The 17,074-nt window shown below is 44.0% G+C and overlaps 1 protein-coding gene across 2 annotated transcripts in view; it reads right to left on the minus strand.

The window, feature by feature from the left end:
• The window catches only part of LOC147445045 (beta-hexosaminidase 1-like), a 155,413-nt gene extending 144,951 nt beyond the window's left edge, over nt 1-10,462 (minus strand). The window contains exons 1-3 of one of the 2 annotated variants that reach the window (XM_086527522.1): nt 10,159-10,462; nt 9,225-9,467; nt 9,028-9,102 (exon numbers count right to left, since the gene is read on the minus strand). In XM_086527522.1, the coding sequence (XP_086383648.1) occupies nt 9,028-9,102; nt 9,225-9,467; nt 10,159-10,365 (525 nt within the window). In that variant the 5' untranslated portion in view covers nt 10,366-10,462. The remainder of the gene's footprint in view (nt 1-9,027; nt 9,103-9,224; nt 9,468-10,158) is intronic. The other variant, XM_086527521.1, reaches the window with a different exon arrangement.
• Nucleotides 10,463-17,074: the final 6,612 nt, after the last annotated feature.

Below are 17,074 nucleotides of genomic sequence, written 5' to 3' on the forward strand. Positions count from 1 at the left end.
TAATTTCTGCTAAGGTTCCTCTGAGGTGTTCTAGCCCGCATTTAGGCTCACCTAAGGCCTTAGAACTGCTAGGCCTATTCTGGTGTGCACACAACTAATTAGATAATTCTTTTTTTGTAAATAAATTAATTATTTACAAAGTTTGACTTAGTTACATATACTCAATGCGAGGCATCGGAAACTTGTTCTTGACGGTCATCTTGTTTAATGCCTGTAATCAACACACAAACGAGACGAACCATCCTTCTTGCGAACGAACAAAATAGGGGCAGCAAAAAGACTTACACTGGACGTATGAATCCTCTAGCCACCAACTCCGTGAGTTGTCACTCTAACTCTTCCTCCTGTGACTTGTTCAAACGGTAAGGAGCGTTACTAACAGGCTGCGCTCCCTCCATAAGCTTGATGCGATGGTCCTCCGGCCGCTCCGGTGGGAGATGAGGGGGAAGATCATCCTACAAAAAGAGATGTTTAAATTTCGTAAACAATTCCGAATACTTACCTGGAGCCTGAATGCTCTGGGAAACTGGGGCAGCATATATGAATGCCACTTGTGCTCCTCGTCGTAATTCACGCTTTACCTGTACATGCGAGATGAGAGGCAAAGAATGCAAGCCCTCCTTAGCACGAATGATGAAGGGGGAATCAGATTTGGCATGTAAAATGAGAGTGTTAGCTTCAAAAACAATGAGAGCATTGAGTTCACGAAACCATTTTATACCCAAAATCATATCACATCCTGAGAGAGGAGACACAAGAAATTTCCTACGAAAAGAAGCTTGTTGAACGGTAAACATCACATGAAGGCACTCCTTCGTGATGAGAGAGTCCATACCAGGAGCGAAGCCAGAAACCTCGAGAGAAACCTCGAGAGGAGATTTCTGACTAACCTCTAGGCGGGCTCTCTCAACAAGAGAGTGACTAATCACATCATGCATACTGCCTGGATCAAACAATATGATAAAACGTTGTCCTTTTACATGACTATAACACTTCAATAGAGATTCATCAATGTGTGTGTCAGACTCAGGAGAAGATGTAGGTTGTGTTGTGACAAAGTTTGTGGTAGTTGTGGGTGCCTTTGGTTCTTTAGGTGGGACTGTCTTAGGACACGCCTTCTTAATGTAACCCTTGACATGACATTGAAAACATCGACCTTCTTTAGCATAAATCACTTGTTCTTCCGCCGTGATGTATCGTCCTATAATTCCTTGAGAAGCTTTTTCATCAGGGGTTAGCTTAGGTTTTGCAAGTGCTTTAGCTTTACCCTTAGATTCATTGTTAGAGTTCTTTTCCGAGGAATTAGAGGAAGAAGGGCTAGAAGAATTACCATTCTTACCGTTCTTACCATTTTGTGTGTTCTGAGAATTCTGAGATGTCCCTTCAGAAGACTTGTTCTCCTTAGGCTTTCCCTTGTTGTGCTTCATCTCTTGGGCGAGAGCGATTGCTACCGCCTTGTTGAGATCCACGGGGTCAAATTTCAACATCAAACTTGATGTATTCGTCTAACCCAAATAGAAAAGCCTCTTTGCGCTCATCATCCGACTTGCGTAGTTGAGTGCCTAGCTGCAAAACACGGTTAGAAAAAGACATGACTGGCATACCCTGTTGCTTGAGGTTACGCCAATCCTCTTTCAAGCGTGCAAGGTACTGAAGTGGCATAAACCGCGCCTTGAGCTTGTCTTGGAAATCAGCCCAACTAAAAGAGAGGGGCGTGAAATCGTCAGCTGCCTCTAGGTGCACGGCGAGCTGTGCCTCTTCTTGAGGATCTTGAGGTTCTTGAGGGATTCTTTTGCTTGCAAATCGCGTTTGAGAAGGATCTTCTCTTCACCCGAGTTCTACCCTTTTCTGCGGGCGCACCCCTTGGCGGCCTTGCGCTCACACCAAGGTTTCTTTTTCCCACCTCACGTCGATTGGCCGGCCGCTAAGTGCACGGTCCGCTGTCAATGAGTGAAAAGAGACACAAAGGGAGGTTGAACAAGCCCTTCTTTCTTTGGATTCCTGTCACTCTTCAACAAAACACGATTAGGAATCGCCACGCGATCGCAACAAGCAAAAAAAATTCTTGTGGTTCTTGTGGTTCTTTCCTTGAGTAATGCAGAACACTTCCAAAGCTCTGATACCAATGTAAGGTGCAGAGGAATGAATGTTGTATTTTCTCAAGATTAGTGATCTTTACTACTCAAGGTTCCTTTTAATTCTTAGGGAAAGAGAGCTTTCCGTCTTATGGAGAATGCTGTGATCACGAACAAAGTGAGTGGATAAGCGTGCAAGTGAATGAGACTAAGAGAAGGAGAGAGAAAAGATACGACACCGAGAGGTTGTAAAACCCTCCTCCGAAGGCCCCACTCCTGTCGGCGAGAGTGGTCTACTTGATTGCACAAAGGTGTACAACGCGTATGCAATGGACTGATGCAATGGGACTATGCCGATGACGATGACGGCGATGACGACGACGACTTCGTGGCTGAAAATTGGGATCTTCTATCTGCTGATTTTCATGGACTGTTCGGGGCTGAAATAGGCTGTTTTCTACTGCTGTCTTAAGGCTGAAAATTACTGTTTTGTCGGGCTGAATTTGACTGTCCTTGAAGGGGCTGAATTGGTGAATAAAAACGCTGGTATAGCTGCTGTTTGGACTGCGTTTTGGAGTTGTTCCTGGGCTGATAAAAACGCTGGCAGCAGATCTCCTATCGTTGACAAAAACGCCAGACTCTTGAAGCAAAAACGTTGCAGTACGTTGCAGTAGGCTGATGCTCTAGCGATCCCAGAAAACGCTAGGTGTGGTATGCTGAAGGGGGGGAAAACGCCAGGTGATGAGGGATGGCTGGCGAGGCTGATTTGGATAAAACGCCAAGAGGAAGGTCCTTTTGGCGATGGCTGAAAACGCTGATGGCTGAGGGAAGGGGAGTCTTGTTGAGAGAGGGTGGGGCACCTGTTGCTTGGGAAAGCCTGCTGTGCCTTTGCTCATCTGCCAATTTGTGCTAACTTGGGTTTGCTTATATATTAACTTACCCAATTTGCCCTACTGAGTACTCAACAAAAGTCACTTAATAAATAAGTGAAAAATGTCAAAAATAGGGAAAAATGGGATAAAGTCATCTGAAAAATCCCCAAACTGACTTTGATTGAATCTGATGGAAATGCTTATGCTTATGCAAGGTGCAACCAAAGGATATGCATCTACACTGAGTGACTGGGCATGCATAGTCTACGAATAGACTCACAAAAGTGCCAGATCACTTCTGATCTAACTTGACTGGACTTGACGGAAACCGTGCTATGGTGTAGCTTGTCCACGGACACATAGGGTTAGGATGTGTCACGTGACAGACAAGTCTGGAACCATTCGATTCCATACATCCGTATCCACGCCATGAGCCATCTTCACGCGATACTCATGGTCACTGTCCCGCGTCCGCAGGCTCAGTTTCTGCACCAATTTTGCATCCACAAAATTGTGTGAGCTTCCATATCAAGGAGTACAATCACGTCGTGACCATTGATCTTCCCGAGGAAACGGAGAAGATCGTGCTTATCAAACACTCTGGTGCTAAAAGTACAATTAGTGCATGAACTGTGCGCTAAATGATAGATTTCAACTTGAACAACATCAGAGTTACCTGAGATCTCGTGAATCTGAACCGAAGGACGACCATAAGGTTTCTGCGTCTTTTTCTTCTTGGGGCAATCCTTGATTTGGTGACCCGTCTAGCCACATCCAAAGCAAGCCCCCTTCTTCACTGCATCAGCAACTGAAGCATTTCTGGCTTTCTTCTTCTCCTGAGAAGATGTCGGCGGTGATTTGGACTTATGCTAGAATCGAGGTCGCTTCCTCGAAGCACCCTCACCGGATTGATGGTCTGCAATTCTTTTCTTCTCATAATTCGCTCCATTTATCAAATGGAACGTTCTGGCCTTTGCCACTGCATCCTCGACATCAGTCGGGGCTTTGTCCTTGATCAAGGCCCAACGGTAATCTTCATGTAACCCCAACAAGTACATGTGCACGGCGTGCGTAGAATCCACCTTGAAGAAGGTGAGCGCCTCTTTGAAAGCTATCGTATATTTATCAAAAGATAAGAGTTTTCATCGAAAGACTCTGCAGTTTGGCATAAGCTTTCAAAGGGTCCATTTTAGTGAAATCCCTCTTGAATTTCACACAAAAATCAGCCCACGTCGTAGGCTTTTCTGTCATATCACGCCACCAAGTAATCGCCTTTCTACGCAGATAGAGAGGAATCGTCTGAATCCCCTGTTCATCATGCTCCCCATGGAGATCAAAGTATGTGGTCCACTGGTGCAGCCAGTTATTTACGGCCAATTCCGTACACTCCTTCTCTTCACCTGAGAAATTTGTAGTTTTGTACGGAATTGTGGCAATCGGACCACCCTGCGAACGCCGAAAAGCAGTAATCTATATCCGCAATTGCTAGAGATGGGTTTCGCCCTCGGAAATACGCGCAGTCATCGACTGAGCCATATTTTCGAGAGTAGAAAGTCGGGAACTGAGCCCCTATACGACCCCTTCGAGAGAGGCCAAGCAAAGGTTCGTCTGAACATTCGCGTTTTCCAGAGTGGTGACGCGCTGGTCGAAACTCTGGAAAGTACTTGTAATCCATGTATAAAGAGCATGCGTGAATGGAATTTGGATATTACCTGGCACGTCGTCACGCTGCACGTCTGAGCTAGAGGAATCCATGGCGAAGTGCGTGAAAAACTGAAAGTTTCATGCAAAATCGGGCCTTTTCTGCGCTTTTCGATCGCGAAAAAGTGAAGTTCGAGGAGCTGCACGCGTTCGCGTGAGCGTCTGAAGGCGAGCAGGTGATGGCTGGAGCGCAGGAGCGCGAGAGCGCGAGCAGGTGAGAGAGAGGAAGTGCGAGAGAGAAGCAAAAGACTTGAGAAAATGAGTTCTCTGTAAGCTCTGCAAATGTCTGTAAGTGAGTTTTTTTATTAATGTGCAGGTTTCACACTCATCTTTAAAAATTAAAATGTCCTGCCCATACTTTTAAAAAAAACCTCAAGTGACCAAGTCACTTAAAAAAAAAAGTCCCTGGTCAAGTATTAAAACAAGGCAGCGTAAAATAGACTCCAACATTGGCTGAGGGAAAAAATCGAGCGCTGCCCATAGCAAGATGCCGCATGGAGAAAAGAGGAGGCGTTGTGGCTTGTGCCCGCTTGTGGCTAACACGCGAAGGCAAAGTCCACGTTGGAGCAGCCTCCACGCTGGAAAAGGCTGGCCTCTCTCTCTCCTGTAGCGCTGCAACAAAGGCACGCTACTGCTCTATCTCTCCCCTTCTCAGCAGAAGAACAAGCAGGCCCTAGCTTGCACGAGAGAGGTACTCTCTCTCTCTCTTTCTCTCTCTCTCTCTCTCTCTCTCTCTCTCTCTATGCTTCGCACAAAGAGATTGAAAGAGTTACAATATGCTGAATTTTAATATAAAATCAGCAAATTAAGGATAAATATACTGATTTTCATCGAAAACCAGTAAATTCAATAAAAATCTTCTGATTTTCAGCACTTCCCCCTTTTAAATCGCTTAATTTTATCAAAAATCAGTAAGCAGTCTGTTAAATATCATCTGCAAACATGCTCAACAGAAGAAAAATGATTGATTAAATAACTATTTCATCAAAAATTGCATGAAACAAAGACTATCCGACTCGAACCTGTCCGTAGGTGTGCACACAGTCCCTCGTACAGCCAAGCCGGCTCTGATACCATGAAACGAACGAGGAGAAAGGATCTCCCGGCCACACGGACCGCCTACAGACACGTGTCGGACAAGCCACCCGACCATAGCCACCATCCGGCAGCTCCCCCGTGCTAGGGCCAGCGTCCGAGGACGTAGGCGTGCACCTGTAAGACCGAGCGTCCCATACCACCTGGCCTCACCTCCTCGAGGTGACCTCGCGCACTCCTAGCCTCGCGGGCTAACCACTGGCACTTTGCCAATGGGGGTCGATAACTGTAAATGAGGCCTTGGCCTCCCTTTTATAATAATGGTCGGCCACACTGGCCGGGTTCACACTACATCCGCCCAGACACTGGACGCCCATCCCGACGGCATCTGGGCTAGATCCCCTCTCCTATGAGCGGGACATAATAGCAGGAGATAGACATAGACGTGACTTGAAGTTGAAGGAAGATGATTGGGTGCTCTTTAAGTTTTGAGAAGGCATGCCTTGGGAAACGGAAGGGAAAGGAGCGGCTTTTTCCAAAGCTAAAAATTTGGTACTATGGCCCTTTTCCAAATTCAAGAGAAGATAAGTGATGTATCCTTCAAATTGAAGTTGCTAGAAACTTGGAAGATTCACGATGCTTTTCATGTGAGTCTCTTGAAACCTTTCAAGGGTGAGGTGCCAGCGACGGGGAGCCTAAGGAGCAACTTGAAGTGGAAGGGAGCAAGAGATACTCGTTTTGGAACAAATACTGGCTCATAAGGAAAGGAAAGTGAAAGGTAAAGTGAACGTCGGTTCTTAGTCAAGAACTATCCAATGCGAAGTGGATGGAGGAGGAGGACCTAGCAGATACTCCTCGGATTTGAAAATTTACCTTGAGATTTTCGGTTTAGCTTCGGCTATTCCGAGAGATCCGGTGGATCAGCAAGGTTGAATCTAGTGCTGACGGGACTACACAAGAAGGGAGTCACTCTACTCCTTTGTTCACAGCTTACCTGTATGGAATAAAGTCATTGATTTTCCTTTGGATTTCATGGATACTGATGGGCTAACAATATTCTCCTAGACTGAAAGAAGTACTTCGAAATGGGAATTCCCGAAAATGAATCTGATTTTTGTGCTCACTCATATAATTGTGTTTGAGTGCAGGTTTGAAAGACCAAATGATTGCACCATTTCGGTCTTGAGAATCTATAGACATAATCGCAATAAGAATTAGTTAATCCGTATTCAGTGAGGTCCGGGATGGATCTAGATGTGATTGCTAAATACGTTGCCAAAAATCATGGTCTTAGATCTGGAATCAATTTCTATGTGATTGATATCCTGTGAATCTGCACTGATTGAGTCGTCTTTGTGCAAGTGCTAGATTTGTGTTTGTCTAGTGCGTCAGTACTTAGAGTCGGTGTTTACTGAACTGGTTTATGGCCTCTGTCTGTTTTGTAGGCATAATCGAGGGCGATTACAACTCTTTCAAGAGGGGGGTATGTCACAAAATAATGAGGTGGCAATACTGCCCGGGACAGAGGAAAGCTTACGCGGCAGCATGCTATACGGACAAGCCCGGGAATTGCACTAACAAGCTAATGTGGCAAACAGTACGGATTTCCGCGTTATGCGCTGACAACTGATGACGTGACATGCTGTACGGAATTCCATAATTTGCTCTGACTTCTTTTTTATGGCAGATTTTGGGACAAGATGCTTTTGAGTTTACTACTTTTGGGGCTCTGCTTTTAGGGCATCCCTTGTAAGTTTATAAGAGCCCCTAGGGCCTCACTCTGCAAAGCATCTGGCCGCAGAGTCTAAGAGCAAAGATCCCTCGGGAGTTGTACTTTGCAATGATTAATGATAAAGAAATACCGAGAGGGGCACCAAGACTTTGGGGTCAATACCTCTGGGCAGTGGGGCACAGAACTCCAGCGAGCCGTGTCGACTCTCTCTCTCTCTCTCTCTCTCTCTCTCTCTCTCTCTCTCTCTCTCAAAGTTCAATGATTTTGAAGTTTACGTTCGTGTGTTGCTATTGATTTCACGCTTGGAGTGTCCAAGCCTGTTACACTAACAAGAGACTTGGTTGTAGAAGGCATAACCAGCCAAGTGGCTCACTTGCATGGGCATCAATCGCCAAATAGCAAAGTTACCTCAAACATTCAACCAAACCTATTTAAAGGCCAGAAACCAGTTGTTTGTATGCTTAATTTCTCAGCTTCGGGGCACCATCTCTCCATGAGAGATTCATTGTACAGTTGGCTGAATTTTTTTTAACAATAAAGAAATACCGCCAAGGTGCCTATTGAGGGACCGGTGCTATGTGAAAAGGGGAACTCTGCCCCTCTATCTCTATTGTATCTCAAGCTACTTACTCTCAGGCCAATCAAGTATCTCTATTCCTCTCATTCTATCTCTATCTCGATTATGCATGTTTGAGAGGAATTCTCTCTTCCTCTAGCTGGTAGCACTAGACGGTTACACCCGCAGACTACAAAGTGTGTAGAGGAGCTTTGGCCATATGTTGGTGGATGTCACGCAATCTCTCTCAGTTCAAGTATTTTAAGCGTTTGCAGATTCTTTTCCCGTTGTGTTATAGTCTCTTCCATGTGATTCTTCTCGTTGATACATAGTGCCCCAGCTTCAGATTGTGGTAGCATACAATGTATTGTTTCTCTACTTCTTTAGGAATTAGTGATATCCCTAGATGGATCGATGTGTCTTCCCTTCTCTCTTCAAATACATACTATGTTTCTCTTAGAGCATTTTTCTTGCTATATGGAGAATTTGTGTCATCCACTTGAATGGGAATGCTTAAGATAATGGTAAATGTGTTTAGGAGTTCTATGCCTAATGAAACATTGTGAACAAAACTTTGATAGTCATTCTTGCCATACTCCTGGCTCGATTACCTTCTCAAAGAGCTAACAAAGAACTCCTTAAATGCTTGAATTAGGCCTAATGAATGGACCAAAGGTATTCCACACTGCACTCTTTGCAAGTTGCAAGTTGCAGGACCTAGTTTTCATGGTTGTTGAAAGATACACCATGCTATGGAGATGGTTTTGTAATAGATGATTGTTCATCAATTGATTAGCATTGTGATATAGAAAAATTGTGTGTGTGTGTGTGTGTGTGTGCGCGCGCAAGTGCGTGTGCAAGTTTTGGTGTTTGGAGGTGAGAGATTAAATTTCATTCTCTATGAACCCACAAGGATAACTTCATTACTGGGGTACAATCTTGCCAATAGATAGGTTTTATTTAACTGGATAAAAGACTGGCATAATCAGTTGATAATTCAAATGTTTGTGCGTTAAAATTACAGTGTCCACACACCCAAGTAAAGTTCAGTCATACCTGAAGATAAGCTTGCTCCACACTCAAATCACTAGGTATATAAAGGTGGTAGCTTTCATCTGTATCAAAGTCCAGCTGCACTCATTCAAAGTCCTAAATTTCAGTGGGCTCCAGAATAAACCAATCAATTAATATTGCTAACCAATCTAGCATTGTTGAAATGGAAAACACCAGAGGTCAATTGTAGTCTTACTCACTGTGTCATCATCTGAGGAGACATTCACAAGGAGCTTTTCAAGGTAAAGCTCTTCACCACTTAAGAGAAGCTCTGTTGGATCACGAAAGTCGAACCGAGAGTTTGAATGCAAAAAGATGATTTTTTGGTAGCGGTTAAAAGCATCAGCAATGATGAAGGAGCTCTGGGACTCCATCAAGCCTGCTACAAACATTGAAATTTCCAGGTGGGGGGAGACAGACATGCTGACATTGCCACGGCTTACCTGTATCAGCATCAGCTCCACCAGGACAAGGATAAGCTAATATGCAGAGATCATCAGAATTTTTAAAAAATTCACACATTTAAGGCCTTAAGCTAGAACAATTCATACAACAATATGTCTACACATAATGTTAGGCTTTTAATTGAGTGCTGCAATAAGGATTTTCTGAGTGCAACCTTGTACAAACATGGTAAAGGACTAACAACAACAACATGTAATTGGGCACAGCTGACCATACAGATAATGACAGGTCAACAGACATCTTTAAAACAAGTGTTGCTTCCTATCCGAATCTGCTCGCGTTTGCAAGAAGGTATGCTAAACCATGAAGGGAGAACCCAAATGTAAAGGGCAATTTTTTCCGTGTGTCATTTGAGTAGAAATCCGAGTCGTAGAAAAGCGAGTCAATTGTGGAACTCTTTGATTAATGCAGACACATGGCACCAAATGTAATATTTTTACCTTCCTAAATCCTCTCTATATTATCACCTCCATGAATGCAGGACAACTAAACCGTTATTGAGCATGCCCCATAAGTGAAATTTCATTCTGTGTCTCAAATGAGAAGGCACTCATGAGGACACTTCCAAAAATTAGAAAATTCGTAGAACATGCTAGCAAGACAAGCTTTCTGCAGCCCACGTAAAGATTAAACAAACACACAACATCTAAAGTGCACGAAGAGACTTGCCTGCAGAGGCATGGGCCAGATGTGAATGGCAGAATCATCCTGCGCATGAAAGGGCCTCTGAATGGGTAGAGGCCAAAGGCGATGACGGGCTCCATCATCTGTGCTCATGTATCGAGACGCATCCGTATAAGCAAAGGTGGTCACCACCAGCAGCAGCACTACCTTAAGCAGATGCAAACCCGTCATGGGTTCTGCACATGAAACCATGTGCTTGCAAGTCTGCACTTAAGCCACGAACATCCACACGGTGGTTCCTGACGCATAAATTTTACTCTATTCGAAGGTTAAAAAGTCGTGAGTCGACGTCCAATTGGCAGCTGAGACATTCATCTCGCTCTAAACAACGTGGCACGACGTCGTGGCCTAGAGGCAGTGTTCGGGAAAAATGTGTCTCAACTTAGGGTAAAGGGGCCACCTAAGGTCTTAGGAGGGTTGAGGTGTCAAAATGGAAAATTTTGGGGAACTTAGGGTATTGACTAGGTTGGCTAAGTGCTCCTCTAACTGTGGGGGTGGATTAATGGCAATCTAATGAGAACAGGTGGATGAAATGATGGTTTTTTTGGTTTCTTTGTTAAAAAAAGCGGGTTGAATGGGGAGATAATTAATCCCCACTGTTGGGGTATAAAGCCCAATGTGGTCATCCAGGTAAGTGGACGGGCCGTCAGGTATGTACACATATTCTTTTGTAAAAACTTAATAAGAACTCACTATGCTCTACACATTACAGTAGAGCGAGTTCACCATATCGTCGTGCTCTTCTTCTCGCACTCTCTCTCGCGTCGCACTTCCGCTCGTACTCCTTCAACTAGTATCAGAGCTCAGATGGAGGCTCGGAGCAGCACTGCAGGAGGCTAGAGTCACCAACTCATATTGGAGTGAAATTCGACAGGCGAAGACACGGCCCCGAAACCTGTGGGTAAGCCCAAAGGGCTTGGTGTTCTCAGAATTTCATTCTGAGGTCATCTCGGCCACCGTTCGGCTTCGACAAAGGTCTACGCAGGCCATTTTCGACTACGTGGTCTCGGCGGGTGCAGATCTGATTCTGCAAATTTGGGGTTTTCGGCCTACGACTGCAGGTGCTGAGGATATCGACACTCCCAGAGTGTTGATTTGTGGCTGTCTACACATCGAAGGACGGCTCACAGTTCTTGGAGGCGTGTCACATATGACACGGGCGCATCTACACACAGACTGTAGGCGACATCCACTAGTTCATCAGGTAGCTTGTGTTTGCTGCTTGATATTCCAGATTTCATCCTGACATTGCAGGTACTTCCACATGGGATGTATTGTCAGAGATGATATATGTTTGTTGAGGGTTTGCTGGCTGTGAGTCACGCAGCAAACAACCGCTGCAGCGGTTACAGCATACAGTGGGAAATTTGTGGATGTATGACTTTGTAGGAAGTCTATGTACTGTCAGATTTACTGCAGCCTTTGTTGAGGTTCGAGTGAGGTTTTATTGCGCTGGGGGATTCTCGAATGTTGAGATCCTTTCGGTGATACAGGTCTTGGAGCGATCCCTCGAGCACCCTTAGATAGGCAGCTAGGATGTATTGACTGTGAGTTAGACAGTTGGGATTGCATCTTTGCTTTACTGCCGTTGAGGCATTGTCACAGTCTATGCTTACAGGACAGTGACAGGACAGTGAGAGACAGTACAGGTGCAGGACAGGTTTTCCGCAGCTTACAGTGTCAGAGAGACAGTGTTTTTTGAGTTGTTTTTTGGTCTGTTTTTTAGTACACCAGAGCCATTTTACAAAGGAGACTCTGCCAAAATTTCTGCAGAATCTGAAGCTTTCTTGGTTCATTTGACAGGTTGATATTGGTTCAGAGGTCAGTTTACAGGGGAAACTCTACCGAATTTTTCCCAAGAAAGTAAACTACTATGAAGCGTAGCTATGGCTGGATCACAGGACACTGCTCTTTACAATATCAAGAAGCTGGATGGAACCAATTTCCCATTGTGGAAGAAGCAGATTTGACACGTGTTGGTACAAAAGAAGCAGATAAAACCTATAAAGCTCAAGGGGATAAAACCAGAAGATATGGACGAAGATTAATGGAGCAAAATGGATGAATTGGCACTTTCTACCATTATGCTGACTTTTGCAGAAAGCGTTTACTTCAATGTAGTAGACGAGAAGTCGGCTTATCAAGCATGGATAAAGCTGAGTGATCTTTATGAGAAGCAGAGTGCAGCTTCACAGGTATACTGGCTTAAGAAGCTTGTTGACTTGAAGATGAAAGAAGGGACACCTATGTCCAATCATCTGAATGAATTCAACACCATCTACAGCCAGTTGTCAGCTCAAGGTGTCAAGTTTGATGAACCTGTTAGAGCTATGTTCGTGTTGATCACATTGCCGGAAAGTTGGGACACTTTTCGCACAGCTTTGAGTAATTATGCAGCTCCAGATGGTTTGAACATAGCAGGTGTAGAAGGAAGTCTGCTTACTGAAGAAACCAATAGAAAGACAATGGACAAAGGCAAAGGAACAGCCTTAGTTGTCTCGTAGCAAGTCTCACAGTGCTAAAGGCAAGAGTGACATAGAATACTACCATTGTGGCAAGAAGGGTCACATGAAAAGAGACTGCAGAGAATGGAAAGCAGAAAAAGGCAAAGAGAGAGCTGAAGACCATGGTGAGAAGAACAAGTCCTCAGTGAATATTCAAGAAATAAATGTGACAAACACTGTCGCAGAGGATGACAGTCTAGTGTCAGGAGACATCTACTTCTTGAAGAATACAATGGACTCAGCTCTTCTTACAGCATCTGATGGAAATGCACTGAGTGACTGGATTATAGACTCAGGGGCATCACTTCATGTGTCTCCAAACAAGGAGTGGTTTACCTCTTATGTGACCACTAAAGATCATGTTCGGCTAGGCAATGGGCAGACATGTGAGATCTTAGGTGTTGGAGATGTTCAATTGAAGTTTCAGAATGGCTCTTCTTTCACGCTGAAGAATGTGAGACATGTTCCCGCAATTACAAAGAGCTTGATCAGCACAGGTTTACTTGATGATGCTGGCTACGTCACCACTTTTGGACAGAGCATGTGGAAGATATCCAAGGGTTCTATGACAGTAGCACATGGAGTAAAGTCTGGAGGACTTTACATGATTTATGTATCAAATGTCTCTAAAAATGTAATCAATGTAACCGAGCAGCCGAACGTTTCTTTGTGGCATAGCCGGTTAGGACATATGTCCAAGAAGGGAATGGAAATCTTGTCTCGTTCTGGTTATTTGCCTGGCTTTTCATTTAATGATTTTGAATTCTGTGAACATTGTCTATATGGTAAGCAAACACAGCAGCCACATAAGCATAGAAGCAGTAGAAGAGATACACAGTTGGCACTTGTTCATAGTGATTTGTGTGGACCTATGCCTAACCTATCTCTAGGGGGAGCTTCTTACTTTATGACATTTATAGATGATTACTCGAGGAAAGTATGGGTTTAATTTCTCAAGCAGAAGGATGAAGCGTTTAGTGTTTTCAAAACGTTTGTGACACTTGTGGAGAATCAGAGTGGCAAGAAGCTTAAATGCTTACGCACTGACAATGGTGGAGAGTATGTTTCAAAGGCCTTTCAGGACTTTTGTGAGTCAAAAGGTATAAAACGTGAACTTACTGCTCCTTACAATCCTCCTCAAAATGGTGTTGCTGAGAGGATGAATAGGACCATACAAGAGAAGGTCAGAAGTATGTTGTCTAATGCACAGCTGCCAAATGGGTTTTGGGCTGAAGCTGTATCAACAGCTGTTCATCTTGTAAATAGATCTCCTAGCAAGGTTTTGCAGAAGGATTCAGTGCCAGAGATGGTATGGTCAGGCAAAATGCCCTCATACAAGCATCTCAGAGTCTTTGGCTGTGAGGCATATACTCACGTTCCAAAGGAATTTAGGAACAAACTTGAGCCAAAGAGTAGAAAGTGCATCTTTCTAGGCTATGGTAATTCTGGTGAGATGGGGTATAGACTTTGGGATCTCGAATCCAGAAAGGTTGTCCGCAACAATGATGTTCACTTTAATGAATCCAAATATCATTCTAAACCAGAGAGGGTTGAGGAGATTAGAAGAGTTGTCTTCCAAGAAGATGGACCTGCACGTGCAAGACAAAATGTCAGGGCTCAAGAGGAGCAAGGACAGGATAGAGTGGAACCACGGGTTGTGGCTGAGCGTGAGCCACCTATTGTGCGTAGATCTAGACGTGTCACGCGACCTCCTAATAGGTTTGTTCCATCTATGAACTATGTCATGTTGACTCATTGCAATGAGCCCTCATGTTACAAGGAAGCAGTGCAAATGAAGGACTCCGGGAATTGGCAATTGGCCATGCAGTCAGAGATGACAGCTCTGCATAAAAACAAGACATGGAAGCCAATTAAATTACCACAGGGCAAAAAGGCTCTACCTTGTAAATGGGTTTATAGGTATAAGATCACCGCTCATGATAGTCAGCCAAAGTACAAAGCAAGGCTTGTTGCCAAGGGCTTTAAGCAAGAACAAGGCATTGACTTTGATGAAGTCTTCTCTTCGGTGGTCAAGATGACTACATTGAGATGCTTTCTTGCATTGGTTGCCATATTAGATTTGGTGTTGCACCAAATGGATGTCAAGACAGCGTTCTTGCATGGTGATTTAGATGTGGAAATTTACATGCAGCAGCCAGAAGGGTTTGTTGAGAAAGGCAAGGAAGATTGGGTATGCCAGTTGTTAAAGAGTCTTTATGGCTTAAAACAATCACCGAGGGCATGGTACCATAAATTCCACAAGTTTATGCTTTCTCAAGGCTACAAACGTAGTGAGTTCGATCACTATCTATATACAAAGAAGGCTAAGGATGGTAGTTGGCTGATCCTTATTTTGTATGTGGATGACATGTTGATTGCTGGCAAGCACTTGGAAGAAATTTCAGCTTTGAAGTCAAAGATGGCAAAATCGTTTGACATGAAAGACATGGGTGAGGCAAGTCATATACTTGGTATGCGCATTGAGAGAGACAGATCAAAGAAGTTGATTTGGTTATCTCAAACAGAGTATATTGACAAGGTTTTGCAACGTTTCAATATGGAGAAGGGAAAGGCACTGAGTGTTCCACTGCCACCATATGTGAAACTTAGCAAACAAGATTGTCCTGTGTCTGAGGAAGAACAGGCTGAAATGGATAAGATTCCATATGCGTCTGCAGTGGGTAGTTTGATGTATGCAATGATTGCTACTCGCCCAGACATTGCATTTGCAGTGGGAGTAGTAAGTCGATACATGTCAAACCCAGGCAAGAAACATTGGGAGGCAGTGAAAGGAATATTGAGATACCTGAAAGCTACAAAGAGTATGCGTATATGCTATGGGAGTTAGGAGCTAAGTGTAAAGGGTTTTACAAACTCAGATTATGCATGTGACTTAGACAACCAAAGGTCTACGTCAGGGTATGTCTTTACATTGGCTGGTGGAGCAGTATCATGGCGTTCTAGATTACAAGATTGTGTTACTTAGTCTACTACAGAGGCTGAATATGTTGCAGCATCAGAGGCATGCAAAGAATCAATTTGGCTTAATCGACTAGTAACAGATTTGGGAATGAAAGAAGAGATGCCTGTGTTATATTGTGATAGCCAAAGTGCTATACAATTGGCTCGCAATCCAGTTTATCACTCAAAGACAAAGCATGTGGATGTGAAGTATCATTTCATCAGGGAAATGCTCGAGGATAAGCAACTTCAGCTTGTCAAAGTTCACACCATGATCTTTTCACAAAGGCATTGTCTCGTGAGAAGCTTGAAGCTTTCCGCAAAGCTTTGGGCTTACTCCCCTTTGTGGAGTGATCCTGTCCTCAGGGCATGGCACTTCCCTTTACTCATGTGCCAGCTCTCGTTCACCGCATCACTCCAGGGGAGATTTGTTACCATATACATGTGGTAGTGATGTGTGTGAACACACTAGGATCGCCGGGGCATTTTTTCCCTCTTTAGGAGGTTTTTTCCCCCGTGCATTGTATATACGCCCATCACTCTAGGGCTATCTATCTTTCCATAGCACACTAAGTATCACACTCTCTATTGTGTGCCTTGAGCTTCTTTCGTCTTCTCCAAGCTGTGTGTGTTTCTCTGCAACCCTAATTCCAACACAAAAACCCTTATTTTTGGGTAAACAAGGAAAAAGAAGATTATTCAGTTAAACTTCTAATCGCTTAAGTCTTTTATAAGGCTGTCGACATGGCTCCAAAGAGAACCAGGGGAAATCCTCTTACCGAGGAAGAGGATGTTAGCAACAAAAGAAATAAAGTCACTAACGACCGTGAGGCTGGGCCTAGCCATAGGCCAACAGAGGAGAGTCTATGGGCACCCGCCCCACAGCACATGGACGAGCATTCCCACGTGGGTTTTGCATTATTCAATTAAGTTCTTTTAGTTTAAGTTCATTTTTAAGTTAGCATTGCCTACGTAAAGTTAGGAAGGATAAACTGGCTGAAAACAGAAGGTTACTTCCAACGTGTATTGTTTATAATGTAGGAAAGAATTGTTTGGGTTAAAACTGGTTGAAATAGGAAAGATATGATTGATCATCCTTAAGATAGCTTGTCTCAAGACACCTCCGAATCCTTAGTATAAATTGATGATAATGATTGGCTTTCTAGCCACGGATAAGTCGGTTACCCCCATGAACGTTGAGTTTCTACTCCGTGTCATGTCTTGATGTTTCTACATAAGTCAGGATACCGTTTTTTATCCTAGGGAAGCCGCCTGGTTGTATGGGCAACTGGTTTGGTGTATGGGCACCCGGAACCTTGGGTGGGGGTTTATCCACTCCAGATTTGAATAAGGAATGGGTGTTGTTTTTCACCCTTAGGTGGTCTTGAGAGAAGAAGAGTACTGGTCATGGTTATTATGGACAATGTTTTGATTGA

Source organism: Adiantum capillus-veneris, chromosome 13, assembly GCF_014529385.1.
Source record: "Adiantum capillus-veneris isolate H3 chromosome 13, ASM1452938v2, whole genome shotgun sequence".
NCBI lineage: Eukaryota > Viridiplantae > Streptophyta > Polypodiopsida > Polypodiales > Pteridaceae > Adiantum > Adiantum capillus-veneris.